The 20206-nt window shown below is 42.7% G+C and overlaps 1 protein-coding gene across 1 annotated transcript; it reads left to right on the forward strand.

Moving 5' to 3' along the window:
* Positions 1–8086: 8086 nt before the first annotated feature.
* Positions 8087–19159, forward strand: LOC148043072 (cAMP-dependent protein kinase inhibitor beta-like). The gene is made up of 3 exons (XM_087727016.1): positions 8087–8238; positions 16243–16394; positions 18315–19159. The coding sequence occupies exons 2-3, from the start codon at positions 16250–16252 to the stop codon at positions 18395–18397; spliced, it is 228 nt and encodes a 75-aa protein (XP_087583142.1). The 5' UTR covers positions 8087–8238; positions 16243–16249; the 3' UTR covers positions 18398–19159.
* Positions 19160–20206: the final 1047 nt, after the last annotated feature.

Genomic DNA, 20206 nt, shown 5'->3' on the forward strand with positions numbered 1-20206 from the left:
TCGGCTGCTTTCGCCTCTCTCTCTCTCTCTGGCTTTTCCGAGGCTACTTTCCCAGACTCTCTGGCCACGCCCCCTGGGCTCTGCCGGCGGGGAGGGGCGGCTGGGCAGGAGTCCAACATACCTGGCCTCCAGGGGCGGGGCGCAAGATTAAGAGAGTCACGTGACGAGCCTGAGAGAGGGAGGGAGGGGGAAGCGAAGAATTCGGCTGCTTTGGGAGGCTGTTTTGAGGTGGACCTGTCAGTCCGGGAGAGTTGGAAGGCGTGACGTCACTTGACTCGCCTTCCTTATAAGGGCGGGGTAGGGGTAATTGGTATAGATAGAACTCTGGCTTTGAGCTATAAGCAGGATTGATGCTTCTCGCCAGCACGCCGGGAATTTTTTTTTTACCCCCTTCACCTTTATTGTTTCAACGCCTTCCCTCAAAAAGACGCTATAGTGCACTGCGCACCAAGACACCAAGACACAAGGACAGTTTTTCCCCAAACCCAATCACTCTGCTAAACAAATAATTCCCTCAACACTGTCAAACTATTTACTAAGTCTGCATTACTATTACTATTAGTCTTCTCATCGTTTCTATTACCCATCTCCTCCCACTTATGACTGCAGTTCTGTAACTTTGATGCTTGCATCCTTACAATTTATATATTGATTGTTTCTTCGTTGCTTATTTGTACCCTAAGACTATCATTAAGTCTTGTATCTTATGATTCCTAACGAATGTATCTTGTCTTTTTATGTACACCGAGAGCTTATGCACCAAAGACAAATTCCTTGTGTGTCCAATCACACTTGACCAATAAAGAATTTTATTCTTTCTATTCTATTCTATTAGCACTATTGGGTCTTGAAGTCGTGCTTTTTAAAGACTGGACTATCATGAGCGGGTGCCGTTGAATAGGATACCTGCAGATACGAACACAGATCTTGGCGTGATTTGAGGCTTCCTGTCCCGTTTTACTGTAGATCGAAATAAGGAAGGCTGCAAGAAGAAATAGGATGAATGTCTTATAAAACTAATGAAATTGCAATAATATTTTGGAAGTAGAAAAGTGGGTTTGACTCTACTAAAATGTCCGTTGTGGATTGGCAGAGTTCACACATCATGCTACATAAAAGATGGTATTCGATTTTCTTCACTACTGTTTCGGTAGCGGGAACGCATGCACAGAAGGTTCTTGATGACGTCAGGGTGGATGAGTGGAGCCATGCGCTGCCTCCACTACTGGTTTGCCCGAACCGGTGCGAACTGACAGCATACCACCTCTGTGCTACATGATGTTACATTTCAGCACAATATCTATCTCTGCCTGCCTGCCTGCCTGCCTGCCTGCCTGCCTGCCTGCCTGCCTGCCTGCCTGCCTATCTATCTATCTATCTATCTATCTATCTATCTATCTATCTATCTATCTATCTATCTATCTATCTTTGGTTTTTACATAAAGAGCCAGTTTGGTGTGGTGAAGAATCAGGAGACTGTCAGTTCTAATCCCACCTTATATACAAAGCCAAATGGGTGACCTTGAGTAGGTCACTCTCTCTCTCAGCCCTAGGAAGGAATCAATGGTAAGCACCTTTTGAAGAACCTTGTCAAGGAGACTGCAGGGATCAGTCCAGACAATCATCAAGAGCGTTAACTCTGACTTAAAAGAATCAAAAGAAAATGATAACTAAGCAGTAAACAAGTACAAACTGTCCTGTCACAAGAGAGAGGAGCACCTTTATCCATATTCCAATAGGAATATTTAAACCTGAAAATTGTTCTTAAAAATAGTTCCTATCCCATCTATACACGATGGCTCAGGGGCTAAGACGCTGAGCTTGTCGATCAGAAAGGTTGGCATTTTGGCAGTTTGAATCCCTAGCACCACATAATGGAGTGAGCTCCTGTTACTTGTCCCAGCTTCTGCCAACCTAGCAGTTTGAAAGTATGTAAAAATGCAAATGGAATAATAGGGACTTTGGTGAGAAGGTAACGGCGCTCCATGCGCCTTCAGTGTTTAATCATGCTGGCCACATGTCACCACAGAGAACGTCTTTGGACAACGCTGGCTCTTTGGCTTTGAAACGGAGATGAGCACTGCCCCCTAGAGTCGGGAACAACCAGCACATACGTGCGAGGGGAACCTTTATATTTACCAATTTATCCCATGTATTCTTGGGCTGGGTTCTCTTTCAGAATTTTACAAACCATTTTGTCTCTGTGTGCTTGTGTAATAATTAAAACAATTTCAAACAAGAAGATAAAAGCTAATGGAAACTAATAGAAAGTAAAAAAAGGAAAAAATGCAAGGAAAAAAAATAAAAAAGTTAACAATACAGGAGAAGAAAGTATAAAGTGGTTTCTGATATTCTTCACAGCAATTGTGTGTTTTGACCTCTCATTCTAAAGTTACATCCTGACACTCTTCTTTCTATAACCTACCCTTTCTAATCATCACAACCATAAGTCAAAAGTCCTTTATTTTTACACACACACACAATCATAAAAGGCTTCCAGTCACCAATAAATTCTCTAATCAAAGAAATCAATGTATTCATTTCAGTAAAATCTGTCAACTTTAACAACCACCCCTCCGGAGTGGATAGTCTCAAATCTTTCCATCTGAGAGCCAAGGTGGCACAGTGGTTAGAGTGCAGCACTGCAGGCTACTTCAGCTGACTGTTAGCTGCAGTTCGGCTGTTCAAATCTCACCGGCTCAGGGTTGATTCAGCCTTCCATCCTTCCGAGGTGGGTAAAAATGAGGACCCAGATTGTTGGGGGTGATATGCTGACTCTGTAAACTGCTTAGAGAGGGCTGAAAGCCCTATGAAGCGGTATATAAGTCTAACTGCTATTTCTATTGCTATCTCTGCGCGTACAGTAATCTCACTGCTGTGATCATATATTTAATTAATCTCCTGTTGCTTTTTTTCCCCCTGTTTATCCATTAATCCTAAAAGGAAAAGTTTGCTACCTAATTTGTTAAACAATTTCTTGCTCAACCCACTTGGCAAAACAAAGGGGCTCCGTTCGTATACAACACGGAGCCAAAAACCAAACAAACCCCATAATAGTATAGCATAAAGGCTACACCGTTTATGGTTCAAAGCCATCATGCAGGCGGGTTTTGTACATTTCGCAAAACGAGCCATTGTATGGATTTGCAGCGCGAGGATTATTCTTAGCATATTGTGTGAACTTAATTGCAAGCTGTTTGCTATTAAACCCAACAAAGAAGTATGCAAAATCACCAGCAGTCACAATAAGCAACTGAAGACTCAACCAGAAAGAGCAAAATTCATACAAGAAGAAATGCCAGGCTGGGGGGGTGAGGGAGAGAGAGGGAGGGAGGGAGCAAGCAAGGATTTCATGAGCAACCTGAGTTACTGAAACTGAAATCAGACTGCACTAGAAATAAACCTGGAATAGAACTGGTGCAGAGAGGGAGGAGGGGGGGGGGGTTGATCAACCTCAGATTGCAAGTTATTTTCTCTCTCTTGCAAACTGCCCCCAAGATCTGTTCCATAGCTGCTGGTACACAGCCACCCATACACCAGGCTGCTAAGTGAATTCTGCTTAGCTGCTGGGACTATATTTAGAGTCCTATGAAAGGGGTTAGTGAGTTGCCTGGAGCCAGCACAGTATCTAAAGAGGATGTCAATATAACAGCAGTCAGGGATGAAAAATAACCCAGAGCTTTAAGTAAATCCTTCAGCATGAGCTGGGCTTGTGAAGGAGGGCATTGTGCCCTGCAAAACTGCAACTGGGGCTGGAAGAGTGGGCAGTGGGTTGACTTCTCCGAAATGAGGGTGAAAAGACAATGTCTGTATGGGTCATGGAGAAGGTGAGGTAGTCCTCGAACTGGCGATCATTCATTTAACGACCATTCAGAGTTATAATAGTTCTGAAAAAAGGACTTCTGACTGGTCCTCACATTTACAACCATCAGTGTCCCCAAGGTCATGATTGTGATTTAGGTGCTTGGCCACTGTGTGTATTTATAATGGTTGCAGCTTCCAAGAGTCACGTCACGTGATTTTCATTTGTGACTTTCCCAAGGGACTTCCCACAAGCAAGGACAATGGGGGGGGAGACCAAATTCACTTAATGACTATGTGATTTGCTTAATAACTGTGGCAAAAAACGTCCTAAAATTGGTCACAACCCACTTAACTGCACTGCTTAGTGACAGAGGATCCATTCCTATCTATGGTGATAAGTTGAAGACTACTTGCAGAATGCACGGCTAATGGGAAAAGCAGATTTGCACAAAGAATGGAGGCCTTTGAACTAAGGTGCTGGAGAAGACTCCTGCGAGTCCCTTGGACTGCAAGGCCATCCAACCGGTCAGTCCTAGAGGAGATCAACCCTGACTGCTCTTTAGAAGGCCAGTTCCTGAAGATGAACCTCAAATGCTTTGGCCACTTAATGAGAAGGAAGGATTCCCTGGAGAAGAGTCTAATGCTGGGAAAGATTGAGGGCAAAAGAAGAACAGGACGACAGAGAATGAGGTGGCTGGATGGAGTTCAATATATTAGTCTGAAAAGATGCTATCAGGCTGCTTTTGATTTTAGGGCTTTAAAAAAGATTTTAAAACAGGTTTAAACATTTCATGCTCACATTTTTGGAAATAATAACAGGATAGCCTTTCTCACTGGGAGAACTATTTATAGCTAGTGTGAATCCATGCATAAAAATACCCAGAAAGGCCAAGAACAAAAAAGTAGCATTTACATTTTACTAAAGACTATCAGGGTATTAAGAAGCCATTAATTGAAAAGTGTGACAACCTTCAATATTACTTAATACTTACGCACTGATACTTTTGTCTTTTGAATATGGTGTACATCAGACTGCTTCAGCAGTATCTGGGTATCTACAGACCCCTCAAATCCTGGACATAAACTATTTCAATATTTTCCCTCAAGATGCTATAGGGCATTGCACACTAAAAGAACTAGACACAAGGACATTTTTTCCGCATGCCATTACTCTGCTAAGCAACTAATTCCCATAAAACTGTCAAACTACCTAGAAGGGCTGTCTTACTATTCTTCTTCTCATCTTTCATGTTACTTATTTCCTTATCTTATGACTATAACTTTGTTGCTTATATCTTATGATTTATATTGTTTTATTTAGTATCCTAGTATGATTTATGCTGATTGCTTATTTAGTATCCTATGACTATCACTAAGTGTTGTATCTTATAATTTATGATGAATGTATTTTTATGATTATGATTTATCACTTGTGACATGTATGTACACTGAGAGCTATGCTCTGAAATTCCTTGTGTACCCAATCACACTTGACCAATAATTCTATCTATCTATCTATCTATCTATCTATCTATCTATCTATCTATCTATCATCTATCTATCTATCATCTATCTATCTATCTATCTATCTATCTATCTATCTATCTATCTGCCTGCCTGCCTGCCTGCCTGCCTGCCTGCCTGCCTGCCTATCTATCTATCTATCATCACACTCATCCAGATGTTTCTGCTGGCTGCAAATTTTGCATATTACAGTCTCTTCGCTCCCCCCCCCCATCCCATATCAGGGACCACACCACGCCCGGGAAACTTTGCTAGATTTGCACATATTGCTTGGCTATAGCTGAGTTTAGTCTTCATTTGTTGAATAAACTATTACAATCTATAAACCAACTTTACAAATCACAAAGCTGAGCTCACACAAGGTGTTAAGCCAAAACCAAACCATGTGTGATAAGCATCAATTCAGAAATGCAGATACATTTCGGATTTCACTTCCCATCATCCACAGCTGGAAGGGCCAAAGGCAAAGAATTGTGGGAAGCTGTGGTCCAGAAAATATTAAGACTACCTGCCTTTCTTCTCAAGTTTTTTTTCAGGACCTTGGACAGTCCCATCAAAGCAATAACTGGCTTTATCAAATTGTCAATGTGATTGTCCCTTCAGGGTCTGTTCCTTTCATGCAATGTAGATACTTTAGCCTTCTTTAAGAAGGTAGGAATGCTACTTGGCTGACTGATTACATGGTCTGATTTTATTTAGGCTCAGGAAGTCACGGTGAGTGGGTCATAGGCAAGGAGGGTTTTGTAGGGATTTCCTGCTGGTTCTAGCCCAGAGCCTTGGGCATGGAGATCTCTGGTCTCAGGGACCATCACTAGTGCAACTAAAATTTCTCTGTTGCCCCCTCCCCCCGCAAGCTTAAGTCATGGCAAGTCCTGTTTTATTCATTTATTTAATGATATTACTCATTTCATCAAAGGGTGCACACATTATGTTTTCTCCTTCTATTTTTCCCTATGGCAACCTTGTAAGGTGGCTCAGAGAAAGCATCTGGACTAGAGTCACCCTATGAGTGAGTTTCTGTGATTGAGGACTTGACCCTGGATCTCCTTGGCTCCAGTTCACTACACCACACTGTGTCTCAAAGGTTACGCTTCTTCTTAAAAGTCTATCTTGCCTGTTAAAGGCTAGGAGCTCTCTGCAGGATATACAGAAGAACCCTCTGGGCAAGGAATAAGAGCTAGAAACAAATATTCCAACTGTGAGTCCCAACTGAAGTCAAGCTTCCATTAAAGGAGAATATTTGCAGCTCAGGCTTGACATGAGGGGTTCCTGCTGTTTTCTGGGTCTGCCTGTTTTCTTGCAGACATTTCATTACCCAAACTAGCTAACGTCATCCATGGTTTAAGTCAAGGTATCCTGAGTCCAAGTGTGATGATTTGGAGCCATTTTTTCCGTTAGTGTGGATGAAAAAGTCTATTAAACCTTGGCACATGGTTGGCTTGAAGACTTTTGATGCAAGATTTCGATGCATGTGATTAAACACAATCAACTGACTGTGTGTTGGCTTAATTGGAACATATCTGGAAAGCCATATTTAGGTTTGGCTAAGTATGTTGTGTAAATCCATCTGTTGTGGATTAGATAAGAAACCAGTGGTTTTTAAAAACTACATTTAATGCAATAAACAGCCCCGCCTTGATTGGGCAAAACCAGGCATTCCACACAGTATCAAGAGCAGCTTTCGATTTCCTGTCTTTCTAAATGTACTTTCGCTTCATTCCTGAAAACCAGATGACCAAGAAGGTGTAAGAAGCAAACACTTCCTTGAAACAGAACTATCAGGAGTGCCGTTTTATTGAATGTGCTGCTTGGGATTCCTTCACTTTAACAGCCAAAACCTCCTTGTAAAAAAATAAATAAATAAATCCAGGTGGCTTTTTTCTTGGATTGGATTGTCACCCCTTCCTCTACTCTGAAGAATGAAGTTAGACTGGTAGCCAGCCTATCTGTCATGTTGATTTAGCGTCTAATTTAAGAGCCCAGTCAGACTGCCTCTCTTAGAATCCATTAACTTCAATGCCAATCCATGTTCCTTTTCATTCCCCCACTTCTCGTTATGTGTTTTCCTTTGTTTAAAGCTTAGCAAGGACAGTTCTCAAAACCTGAATGCAAAGATTAAACCTTGGAACCTGGAAAGCCCACTGGTGTCCTTCCAGGAAATTGCCTTTCTCCCTTAAGAAATATTTGCTTCTGCTCCACCCTAGAGCAATTTTGGAGTGGCCATGGGGCCGTCCTACAGCTGCAGGTGGGGTGCCTGTGTGAAAAGAACAGGGATGTGCAAAAATAAAATAAAACCGATAACCTGTTGCTCAGAAATGACGGGGGTGGGGGGGAGCAGGGCATGGGAATGCTGGGGAGAGAAGCGAACTAAACACAGCCTTGCTCGGCAGGGAGGTGAATCTATCAACACCCCCCATCTCCAGCTGCTGAAAACAAGCATGTGTAGCAGAGGCAGATTCCCAGAGTTGTGCCAACTGAGAGGCAGGGCAGGAGGAAGCCGAGAGAGGAGAAAGGGGGGGGAGATTTATGCAAGGCTGATGGGAAACAAGGAATTCGAGCTATCTTCCTTTGAATTAGGGGAGGCCGAAAAGGCAGAGGGGGTGACGCCAGCTTACCTGGCCAAGGAGAGCCACCAAATGTATGCGAGCCTCCCCCTTGCACCCCCTTCGAAGCAATTGGTAGATCCGGCAGGCGTTCCAGGCAAGCAACTCACAGTCTGCTGATAGCCAAAAGCATCTTGCAAATTGAGGAAGAGGGATGCTCCGGGAGACCATGGAGACGCATTAGGAACAGTGGGGGCAACATGCTTCGAGGCAGATTCCATGACTGATCATTCTTCTCCTGCACCCCGACCTTGTCTAACAGTCCTCCTTGGAGATCAGCCCTTCCATTTTTTCCACAACTCCCTTGGTAAGTATGTCAGCTTGCTTGCTCCTCTTGTTGGGAGTAGAAGGAGGAGGGGTTGCACTTTCCAGATAGGAAGGGAGGGAGGGAGGGAGGGTGGACTAGGGCAGCAGGCAGGGCAGGTTACAGGTAACCGTCAACGTTATTCATCTGGTTGGCTTGGATGCAATCTGTTGATGAGCCCCTGGTTAGGATGCTGCCTCCCTGAAGGTTTGAAGAACAAAAGAAGACGATGAGGCAAGGTGGGGAATAGAATAGGAAAGAGCAAGGTGGTGAAACTTTCCACAATGCAGCATTCGACTCTCCAGCTGCTTCCATCTCTGGGTGCATTAGGAGGTTTTATGAGCATTCTGCAAAGATTCCAAGCCAGCACATTGCGATTCCCAAAGGGAAGCAGGGAAGGGCTGCCAAGCCTTGAAACCTCTTCAAGGATGAGGAGAAGGTGGGGTTGGAGGGTTTTGGGTGTGGTGGGGAGTTGGGATTAGCAATGCTCATCTGTTGCTGCTACAGAAGGGTTCTTGTGAGACCCCACCACCCCTCCTTAAGGGCTAACCATTTCTAGTGCCATGAGGATGGATTAAGAGCATCAGCCTAAGCAAGGCTGGGATTCGCTTGGTTGACAATTGCAGACACCTTGGATGGGTTGGTGTGGGAAATGTGCCCTGGATGCTTTGGTTTCACTTCAATGGGCTTTCATGCATTTGAGTGCTCGATGTTAACCAGAGGTTGGGAAGTCAGTCAGGGTATATTGAGAAAGAGAGAGGACATTGTGCAAGTACCAAAAATTAGGCAGGTAGCAGAATTTGACTATTATCAAGTCCAGAATATTTTGTGACAATATATAAGAAAGGGAATGCAGCCAACCCACAAAAACTTCTCCTCTAAATCCCAATTTAAAGGGTGGATTTACACATTGGAGTAAACTCATTCATTCTTGACTTAGCTGTGTGTTGCGTGATCTCAACCGTAGTCTCTTGTTCTTTTACCAACAACCAGCCTCTGAGAGGGCACAAATGATCCAACAGCCAGCTCCTTTCCTACTATAAATGTGGATGCCAGAAATCCACCTTCCACCCACTCGTGCCCTATTTAAGCACTTCCCATTTCTTCCTCTCTCTCTCTCGTTTTCCAGCTTTTCTGCTCTGGATCTGGAGGGAAGCTCCAATTGCAACCCTTAGAATGGTGCTGAGTTGCCCCTTCTGCAAAGGCATTTGCTCATTCTTCTGCTCCTAAGCCTCCTGGTATTAAAGTCTGCCAACTGAATTGCATAATCCCAATGTACTGTAGGAAGGTGCCGCCTGGGTCATAGGTAATAGCTTTTCATCCCTGGCAGATTAGCTTTTAATATGCAGGCTGGGTATGATTTCTTTTTTTTAAGTCTGTTTCCCCAAGGACTTTATATCAATATACAACTTTAAAATCAATCAGCTGAGGGCAGTTCAGACAGCAGACTCAAACAATAGCTAATAAAAATGAAATAGCCTGCTTTGTTCACAGAAGTTAAACAAGCATGCCAGATGATGTCGCCTTTCCCTTTGTGCCCTTCTGCATTTCCTATCACTTCTCCTTTTTTTCTTTTTATTTTGTTGTCCTTATCAGAAAAGTCGAATTAAAAAGAGAAAAGATGGAATGGCATCATTCCCAACCCAATTTTGATGGCTGGCACTAAGGACTATCAGTAGGAAAACACCAGCAATTTTTGCAGCCCTCTTAAACCAAAATGAGCAAAAATTATATCTTCCAAAGTAATTTTCTTCCAGGACTGAGGTCCACAACCAGGGTGCTAACATAGAAAGGGGTGTGAGATTGGTTTCTCTACCAGCTTTGGCTAAAAGGGCCTATACAGCGCAGGTAAAGTAGCAGTATCTTTGGCTTTTTTTAGAAAATGAAATGGATTGGACCTGGTTAATATTTGTCTGGGAAAATATTTGAAGGAGAAGCCACTAGGAAATCCCTCAATTGTAGATTAGATTGGAAAGTTAGGGGGGGGGGAGGAGAGAATATCCTGAAAGAAGAGAGTGACAAACCACTTTCGTAACGTTGCTATGAAAGCTGCACAATGTACCCAAGTAAATCAACAAGTGTCAAGCTCAATTTGAAGACATTTTTTTTCCTGTATGGAAAGAAGTGATTTCTCCGTCATCTTGCTGACAAAGAATGTACAGTTTCATAAAGAACAATTGGCATGTTGAATAGGGCTCTGAAAGAACTTGTAAATGCAAAAGCTACTTGGCTCAACTCCCTGCTGATATAAGACATCAGGTGGATACACCATCTGGGATAGCAAGGGATTACCTGGCACTTAAGCTTTAAAGAAGGAAAAACCCACAAAACAGTGATTGAGTTGGCAGATTGCATGTAGCCTTCTGTGATTCTGGGTTTTCTTTTAATCTTTGGCCGAACTTGTTGGGTTAAGCCGGCTATACTGGCTTGGGACCATAGATTATATTTCAGGACAGGGGTGTCAAATTCGGGGCCCAGGGGCTGGATCTGGCCCACAGGTTGCTTAGATCTGGCCTGCAGGGCCACCAGTGGTGGGTTTCAAAAATTGTTCAAACCTACTCTGTGGGTGTAGCCTCCTTTGTGGGAATGGCTTGCCACCCATGTGACTGGTGGGAGTGGCTTGCCACCCATGTGACTGGTGGGAGTGGCTTGCCACCCATGTGACCAGATATGAAGATGCCGACAACACTTGTCAGAACCACCTTAAATTACCTCACACACACAGCACTGGCATGCATAAGAATATGATGTAAACTTGTTTTTTAAAAGGCATCTTTGGTTTGCGTTAAAACAACTTCAACACACGCAATGTTCTGATTGCACCACAAACGCAGTAGTCATCCTTACCTTTCACAGAGGCACTGAGTTTTATAAATAGGAGCATGATAGTGTAGAATTATCATATCCAAGGACCAGTGGTGGGTTTCAAAAATTTTTGGAACCTCTTCTGTAGGTGTGGCCTGCTTTCCAGGTCCACTGGTGGAACCTCTTCTAACCAGGTCGGTAGATTTGACAAACCGGTTCTACTGAATAGGTGCGAACTGGTAGGAACCCACCTCTGAGGGCCACCCTGGGAACAGCAAAGGAGTGGCCCACGGTACCTCTGCCAGCAAAAATGGACCTCGGGGGCCCATTTTTCCTGGCAGAGTGCTCAGGCCGCCACAGGTGCCCCCGACATGAATGACATGGAGCTGGCCCCACCCGTCCTCCCCCCCTCGAGGTCAAGCACATAACCCTGATGTGGCCCTCAATGAAATTGAGTTTGACACCCCTATTTTAGGGGCTTGAGGGTGGGGGAGGGAGGGGGTGGACGTTGTGCCTTCAAGTCAGTTTTTTAACTCCCAGGGACTGTCTGGATTAGTCCATGCAGTTTTCTTGGCAAGATATTTCAGAAATAATTTGCGGTTGCCTCCTTCTTAGGGCTGAGAGACAGTGACTGGCTCAAGGTCATCCAGCTGGCTTTCCATATCTAAGGTGGAACTAGAACTCATGGTCTCCTAGTCTGTTGTCTAAACCACTACTCCAAACAGGCTTTCATGCTTTAGCACCCTGTTTCCCCCAAAATAAAATCTCCACAGATAATAAGCCCAATCAGGGGTTTGAGCGCATGAGCTAAAATAAGTCCTCCCCCCAAAATAAGCCCTCCCTGAAAAAATTGCAACACAGCAGCAGACATGAGGTGACCACACTCGCCACATCCTGTACCTAAAAAATAATAAGACCTTCCTGAAAATAAGGTCAAGTGCTTATTTGGGGGGGCTTATTTTCAAAGAAACACATTTAACTATATCATCACTTCATTTTATACATAATGCTCTAAATTTAACTAAATTTGACTTAATTTTTTATTATAAGTTTTCATTACATCAATCTGTGTCTTTTCAGTAATAGTGCAGTCTTATGTCTCTTGCCATTTGTGGCATTAGTATTCTGGTTATTTCCTTAGTATGTTTTGTATGGGCTTCTCTTTGCAACTTATTGCTTGTTGCATATCATGTATAAGCTCAAAACCCTCCATCTGCTTCTTTGATCAGCTTATCTTTGGTTATCACTAGTGCTTCTGACAAGATTTCTCTCCTTAGTTCCATCAATTCTTCTCTCTTTTCTTCTTCTATACTTTGAAATCTGGGGTAGAGCTCCAGTCCATCTATCTCCCCTTTCCATATTCCATTCTTTCCATTTTTAACCACGCTCAGTTCATTGTTAGTATCGACAATTTTCTTGTCTCTTTGTTTATTTTTTCCTTCAGTTTTTAGAACTCTGACCTCCACTTTCTTCATTTGATGAGCATCCTCAATTTTCCCATCAAATTTTACTGTTCTACGATCTACGATTCTCCAATCTCTTCTCAATTTTCTCTGTTACTTCTAATAATTTTTGAATTTCAAACATAATCTTTTGCAATGTTAAGGTTTCTTTTCATGTTGCACCATTCTTCCAACTTGAAAACATTGCCACTCTGGCATTCAAAACTTTTTATTAAATTTAAAGCAAGTTCATTTATAATCTTTCAAGACAAGGCTTTGTTTTCACTCCACTCCAGCTGCCAATAAAGCTCCCAAAGAGCATATTTATAAACAACCCATGCTCTTCTCACTATCACTCTTTGTAAACAAGCTGAAGAACCTTGAAATGCAAAGTCAAATGATCAAAGAGAAAAAAGAAAAGACAATATTTCCAAGCCTTCCAAGCCTCCAGCCTCCAAGTGGCAGTGTTACTTCCTTTCCCTCTGTTATTACAGCCCTCTTTGTATTCCTTTTATATTTTCTTTACATTCTGGGCTTAAAGAAAACAAAATTCTTAAATGGAGCAAAAAACAACAACCATCCAATCCAGCATTATAAAAATAGGGGAAAAGATTTTAGTCCATAAGTATAAAAAAAAGAATATAAAAAGTAGAAGAAGGAAAACTAATCCGTTCAATTTAAAGAATAGGAAACATTTGCAAAAGTTCCATCCATAAAAGAATTCTTTTTAAAAGGATAACACACTGTCTAATGTAGCTTAATTTCGCCGCTTACTCTCTTCTGTTTTCAAATTAAATTTAGCTTTAATGTTTTTTTGGCTAGTCTCTTTTATAATAATAATATTTCCTCACTAGATGGACACACTTTCTCTTTCAGTTTTCCTTCTGTTCCGGAGCTGTCCCAACTTCAGCAGCTTCAATGACTGTGTTTCTGTCACTGGCAAAAAGAGAATCTCCTGGATCAATCAGGGACTTTGTGCTGTCCCTGAGATCAGCAGAACATACTCTTCCCTGTCACTCTCCCCTTGGAGTTCCAAGATCGCACGTCGTGTCGTCGCGATATCAGCTCCTCCAAGTCAAACTCCCCTGTGCTGTTTGACTCTTGAAGTGAAGAAGATATATAGGGCTTGTGATTAGTCAACATTTCACAACATTTCACAACATTTCACCAAAAGTGTGAGTTCTTTCCATTGACACCATGTCATGTGAAAAATCTATCAATACATATTCATCTCAGCTGTCTTGTTCGCTTACTGTAAAGGATGTAGAGAAATCAGAAAAAGCTAATAAGGATGATCTGAAGTATAGGAAGAAAACCCTACGGCCTGGAAGAGAGGGGAAAACCTTCATAGACTAACATGAGTTGGAAGGAACCTTGGAGATCTTCTAGTCCAACCTCCTGCTTAGGCACGAAACTACACCATTTCAGACAAATGGATATCCAACATCTTTTTAAAAACATCCCGTGTTGAAGCATTCACAACTTCTGGAGGCAACTTGTTCCACTGATTAATTGTTCTAACTGTCAGGAAATTTCTCCTCAGTTCTAAGTTGCTTCTCTCCTTGATTGGTTTCCACCCATTGCTTCTTGTCCTGCCCTCAGGTACTTTGGAGAATAGCTTGACTCCCTCTTCTTTGTGGCAGCCCCTGACCACATTCTTCCACCAGATATCACCTAGAAGTAGGTATTGATTGTCATTTATTCTTCCCACTTTCCCCAGACACCTGGCAATCAAATAGGTATTTTTACTGCCACAATTACTTCCAGGGCCAAAATTAAGGGAAGAGAAACATGTAGACTGCGTTCATGAAGAGAATAAGCAAGTCCATGTTATATTTCCTATAGTGAAATCTTGATGCCTTCTGAGCTTGATTGTGTTTTTGCGGACAATTCATTGCCCAGCTGGATAACATAATCACCTTGTGCTGCTGATGTTACCTGGTTGGGCAATGAAATATTTGCAAGCAAAGAACCCAAGCTCAGAGACCACGAAGAACTTCATAAGTCAACCCTGAGCTATAAACATTCGCTTCTATGCCCCACAGTGTTCAGATGGTTGGATGAAGTCAGGAGCATTTTCTTAACTGGTATCTTCTATAAGTGCAAGGATTTGAAAGAAACTCCAGCAGAAGCAGGCCCTGTTCAAACATGAGAACTTAAGAGCTACCTGGGTAATCCAAAATGCTGATGTGAGCTTTGGCTGGGATCTCAAATAGTTTTGATTTTTAAAAATATTTATAAAAAAATAACTATATATTGGGAAAGTGAATATTAACTTTTGACATGGACACCGGGTTGGAAAAACTCAGAAAAAGGCAAAGTCACCAGTGGCCGTCAATCTATCAGCTTTGCCCTCCTGTGGCACAATCACTTTTCATCCAGATGTTACAGGTACCCTTCCTTCATCAAGGGGAAAAGGCAACTTTCCTTAGAACATGAGTTTGCATATCATAGTTGCTGGCAGGGCTTTAACCACATGTCAAAAGCAGATGGTGGAGTGCCTAGAGAAGAGGGGTGGGGGCGAGCATCTGTAAGACTGTCTGGGGAAAGAACAGCTGAGCAGGATTTTCTTTGAAGAGGTGGGTGGCAGCAGCTGGCTGAGTGATCCTTCAAGGTTTTCCCTTCAGCTGACTACCCCAATTATCTAGTCTGGGAATAGCAATCAGGATGCCAGCATGCATCCACACAGATGCTTGTACACACCAAGAGACACAGTGGATGCCACTGTATCACAAAAAGCTCCCATTCTGTATCGTTTTCTGGGTCTAGCTATGCCTTCATCATCTAGATCAAGGCTACCCAACCTGGCCCACTCTGCGATGTGTGGATTTCAACTCCTAGAATCCCCCAACCAGCATGGCCATTATTAAGAATTCTAGGAATTGAAACCAAGGTTTTCTAGGTTGGATAACCTGATCTACATAAAGGTTGAGAAACTCTTAGGTCCCCAGATATTATTGACTCCTAGTTGCACCACATCGTGGGTTCAGAAGACTGGATGTTTTCCAGTTTTATTTGGGGATGTTGCTGCCATTAGAAGAAAAGAAAGAGGTTAGTTAGATCAGAGGTGGGATGCTTCCGGTTCGGCCCGAGTCTGGCAAACCAGTAATAGCAGCGGCGGGAGGCTCCATTCATCTATCCAGACACTTCTGCTCATGCCCAGAGGCATTGTGCACGTACGAGCGAACTGGTAGTAAAAAAATTGGAAACCCACCACTGAGTTAGATCTTGTTTTCATTAAAATCCAAGAATTGCCCAGAACTAAGGGCAAGGAGAAACATGGGGAGGCAAGCATACATCATAAGAAGCCATTGTTTTCTTATCAAGTTTTACTACAGTGATGCCAAAGTCAGGTCCAATCCAAATAAAATAGCCAGCTTCATTCATAAAATTAATTCAGTTCATAACCCCCTTCATAAATCATTTGCTTTGATTAAAGAAACCAAATCATCAATCCATATCAGAATGTTGATTCAATCTGATGACTGCTCTTCCAATAAATGTCCCTGAAGAAAGGCTTCCCACTGTCCTGGCTTTTGAAATAAATTAACATTGGCAGGCTTCATAAAACACACTTAGCCAAAACTGAAAAAACTACAGATTAATGTAGGAGAAACTTATCTAAGAGTTGACCAACTCTAATGGGCACATTCTGGATGTGTATGATTTGGCTGAATGGAAGCTTGTTTGAAGGGGGGAAATTTCCATCTACCTTAGTTGAGATGGTTGGGCCAATGTGGCGTTTCTGGTGTCGTTTCAGGGAAAGTATGACTGAGGTGGAACCTGTGCTGGATTTTGCATCATCCGGGCGCACTGGCCGAAGAAACGCCTTGCCGGATATCCTGGGCTCACCAGCTGGTGTCAGCCCCACCGACTTGCCCCTGAAACTGGCAGAAATGTCTATTACCTCAGGTAGACCTTATTTGCCTCATTTCTTGTATCATGGGAGCTCTTTGCCAATGGAATAGTTCCTTTTTTCATCATGTCCTCCGTCCTGGTTTGGAAGGGTTTGCTCACAGCCATTTGTGCCTTGACCACTTCCTGTTTGGATAATTGCAATGTGCTCTACATGGGGTGCCCGCTTCTAACCATCCAGAAATTACAACTAGTACAGAATGCAGTGACACATATAGTATTGGCTGCTGTAGGCTTCTTCACAGTGCTCCGCAGTTCCACAAGCAGCTCTGAACTCTAGTTGCTGTCAGTGCAGGGATATATCCCCATACAAGGGTCTCCACCTCCTTACTAGCATGTTGCCAAGGCAGGCTGAAGCAGGTCGAAGTCTTCTGGCTTTCAAGTAATTAGCTGAGAAAAGAATTCTTCCCAACTAGAGTTTGTCAGAGTTTGTTGCAGAAATCACATCCAGAAAGCGCACACAGATAACTGATTCAGCAGGATTCATTAACTTCTTTATATACATAACAACACATGAGTAAATGTATAATACCAACAGCGGATTCTTCCAATGTGGTAGAGAGGAGCGAATGGTTTCAGTTCAGAGCTCAGAGCTGTTTAGTTAGCAATAGCAGTTAGACTTATATACCGCTTCATAGGGCTTTCAGCCCTCTCTAAGCGGTTTACAGAGTCAGCATATTGCCCCCAACAACAATCCGGGTCCTCATTTTACCCACCTCGGAAGGATGGAAGGCTGAGTCAACCCTGAGCCGGTGAGATTTGAACAGCTGAACAACTGCAGAACTGCAGTCAGCTGAAGTAGCCTGCAATGCTGCATTTAACTACTGCGCCACCTCAGCTCTTCGGAGTTCTCAGCACAGATTTGCAGTTTTATTATAGAACAGTTGGACTAAGCCGCACCCAGGCGCCTAGCCGTCTGGCATAGCTCTGTCACCAAATAGTTCCCATTGGCTGACTCAGTTGCCATGCCTATACATTGGCTGACCTTGTTACCATGTCCTCTTCCAGACAGTCCCTAATGGCTAACTTGTTGCTATGTCCTATTCCAGTTCATGAATATTCTGACAGAGATGACTCACATGGAAGAGTTATATCTAGACATCAATGGCTTGCTGAGCTTTAGCAAGACCATTCTCTCCCTTCCATGGCTGGCAATGACTGCTGGACATATACCCAGCTGTATGTCAGGGTTCCAAGTAATAAATCCATAACAAGCAAAACTCCAAGGCCAGCAGATTCCACAAAGAACAGAAATATCATATTGGCACAATATGATTGGTGAAAGCCAACTCTGAAAACGCCCACGGTTTTCACCTAATTAAAAGTAAATGCTTTTCTACCTTCTCAAAACAAACAATCACATGGTCCAATCATGGTGCAGTCTGGTGACTGGGTAGCATCACTCTGCTTTCCTCCGACCAGGTGTGAGAATGTCCTTGGTTCCCAAGAGAAAATATTTTGTTTTGGCTACAGAATCACCTCTCTCTCAAATCCCCCCTCCCTATCCCTCAGCCTCCAGTGTAGCAACACTGAAGTGGTCCAAACGCCTTCAGTTAGGTCAGCTTCAGAGTTGACACCATGACTTATTTGTGGCTGTGAAATTTGGTAAAAAGATGATTATGAAGGACTTTATGAAGGACTGAATATGGTCTTCCATGGGTATGGATTCCCTTTTGTAAGGAGAAAGCAGTAGCTGATTTGCTCTATCCCATCCCATATTTAGGATTAACAAAACTGAGATTTATGGCCAAGACAGAGTGCTTTGTGAGAACTTCACAACTTTACAATTTATTTGTCAATAAATCACAATTAAACAAGACATGGCTTAGCACAAAGCATAGATCTCATCGGTTGTCTCATTTTCTAGTCACCACTGACAAATACTTTCTTTATATTTCTCTGCTTTTCTTTCCCCAGACAGATCACAAGAAATGCAGTCCCCAGCCACAGAGGTGCCTCCACCAGCACCTCAAAGTCCAGAGTTGAAAGATACCTCTTAACCCTTCCTCCTGGAAGCCAACTGAAGAAGGAGAAGCTTCCTATCATCCAAAGAAGTTTGCCTGGAGTTTGCTGGGGCTACCTGGTGAAACTTGTCTTAACATCCTGTGGCATGAAGGAGAGACACAGGAGGATGGAAAAAATAAGCCACCACACATTTTATAAAAACCTGAGTGGGACCTTTAGGGATTCCTTCTTCACTTGAAGAACTGCAACACAGAATGGAAGGGGTTGTTACAGAGTTAAGTTTCTTTCCGCAGCTCTGATGCAGAGAGCAACTATGAACAGGAAGTTACGTCCAAGTTGCTTGGAGTCATCTAATTCAGGATTGTCTTGGTTGAAAGCTGCAAGTTCTCTGAGTTTCAGCCAGGGGCGTTGTTGAAGCTCAACTGGAGATGCCCAGAACTTGGCACGGGAACCAGCTACATGCAAAACAAAGACGGTTCCACTGAACGTCATCCTTACCTGTGCATCTGCCACATATTTGTGGGTCCAAAATGTTATTCAAAGATCCATGAGCTGTTGTTATTTTTTAACAATGTGCATTTTTTCACAGTATGCATCTGTCACTGTGATGTTTGGAAGCAAAGCCTTCCCTTTTTGGAGACTGTGTGTTGGTTTCACCACCAGGTCTATGGTCCTCTCCACAAAATATTTTAGAGGCAACGGAGGTCGGCTCCTTCTGCCCTTGTTGAATTCCTCTCAAGGGGGAAGCTCTTTCCAAAGTGATCTGCCTATTTTGGAAAGTGTTCTGGCTTGTGGAATAAATTGAAGAGCATCTCACGTACAGGAAATCAATATGGCTGTTTATTACCAAAGGTGGCTGTCCTTACCTATGAGATTTTCAGGTCAATTCATAACGATTGGACAAGCCATTTATAGTCATTTTAGAGATCCCTTAGTTCCCACTAGAAGTAGCCGATTGACATTCATACTTTGGATAAAGTGCCATTGAAGTGGAATTCCAACTGGTTTTTCTTGATGAATGGAGTTTTCAGTTAATAGATGGAGAAGAAAGATTGTCTTGCTTTTTGTGGCCCATTTCTGGGTTTCTATTTTTAGAAATCAGTAAGGAAGGAGTCACATGTGGATAAAGTAGCTTTTGCTAAAAACCAAGCACACCGAAAGACCTGAAAAGTCAGGTTAGGGATAGACCAACATGGAAAAAAGCTATCCATGTGGTCACTAGGAATCAAAAATCACTTGGAGACACATAATGAAACCCAACCCCCTGCTATTTATTTTTTTATATTTATTTATTTATTTATTGAGGCTTCTAGTCCCAAGTGACTGAACGGCTTCCTCTCCAATATGCAGAAACAGGATTTAAAATGTTCGGTAATATCCAATAACGCTCCCAAACAAATCAATAACAGATACCCCCTTCTCCCAAAAATTATAAGTGCACTATTGAAAGATCTGAAGAAGCCGGTTGGGGACAGATCACAAAGGAGAAAATCTACCTAAAGTTACAACCAGTCCTTGCACTTACCACTCACAGCATCCACATGGTCATATAATCAAAATTTGGGTGCTTGGCAACCAGAAATTCTGGTCCCAATTGTGGTAGTTACTAAGTTGACACCAACTTGACAACACATAAGGAAGCAAGCAATTATCCCAGAAGGACCTCAAATCATATTGATCGTTTGTGTGTGAATATAGGTTAAAAAAAACACATATCATTGAGAAACATTTGAACTGATGATCGGGTGCAAATCATTTTGAGAAGTTGAAGATAAACGAAGCACAGAGATTGTATAGTCCCAATTTATTTTATAGCTGTTGCCTCTAAAGAAAATGGCATTTAT

The sequence above is a fragment of the Thamnophis sirtalis genome, unplaced genomic scaffold (genome assembly GCF_051295495.1).
Source record: "Thamnophis sirtalis isolate CommonGarterSnake01/CBP01778 unplaced genomic scaffold, rThaSir2_p1.2 scaffold_13, whole genome shotgun sequence".
NCBI lineage: Eukaryota > Metazoa > Chordata > Lepidosauria > Squamata > Natricidae > Thamnophis > Thamnophis sirtalis.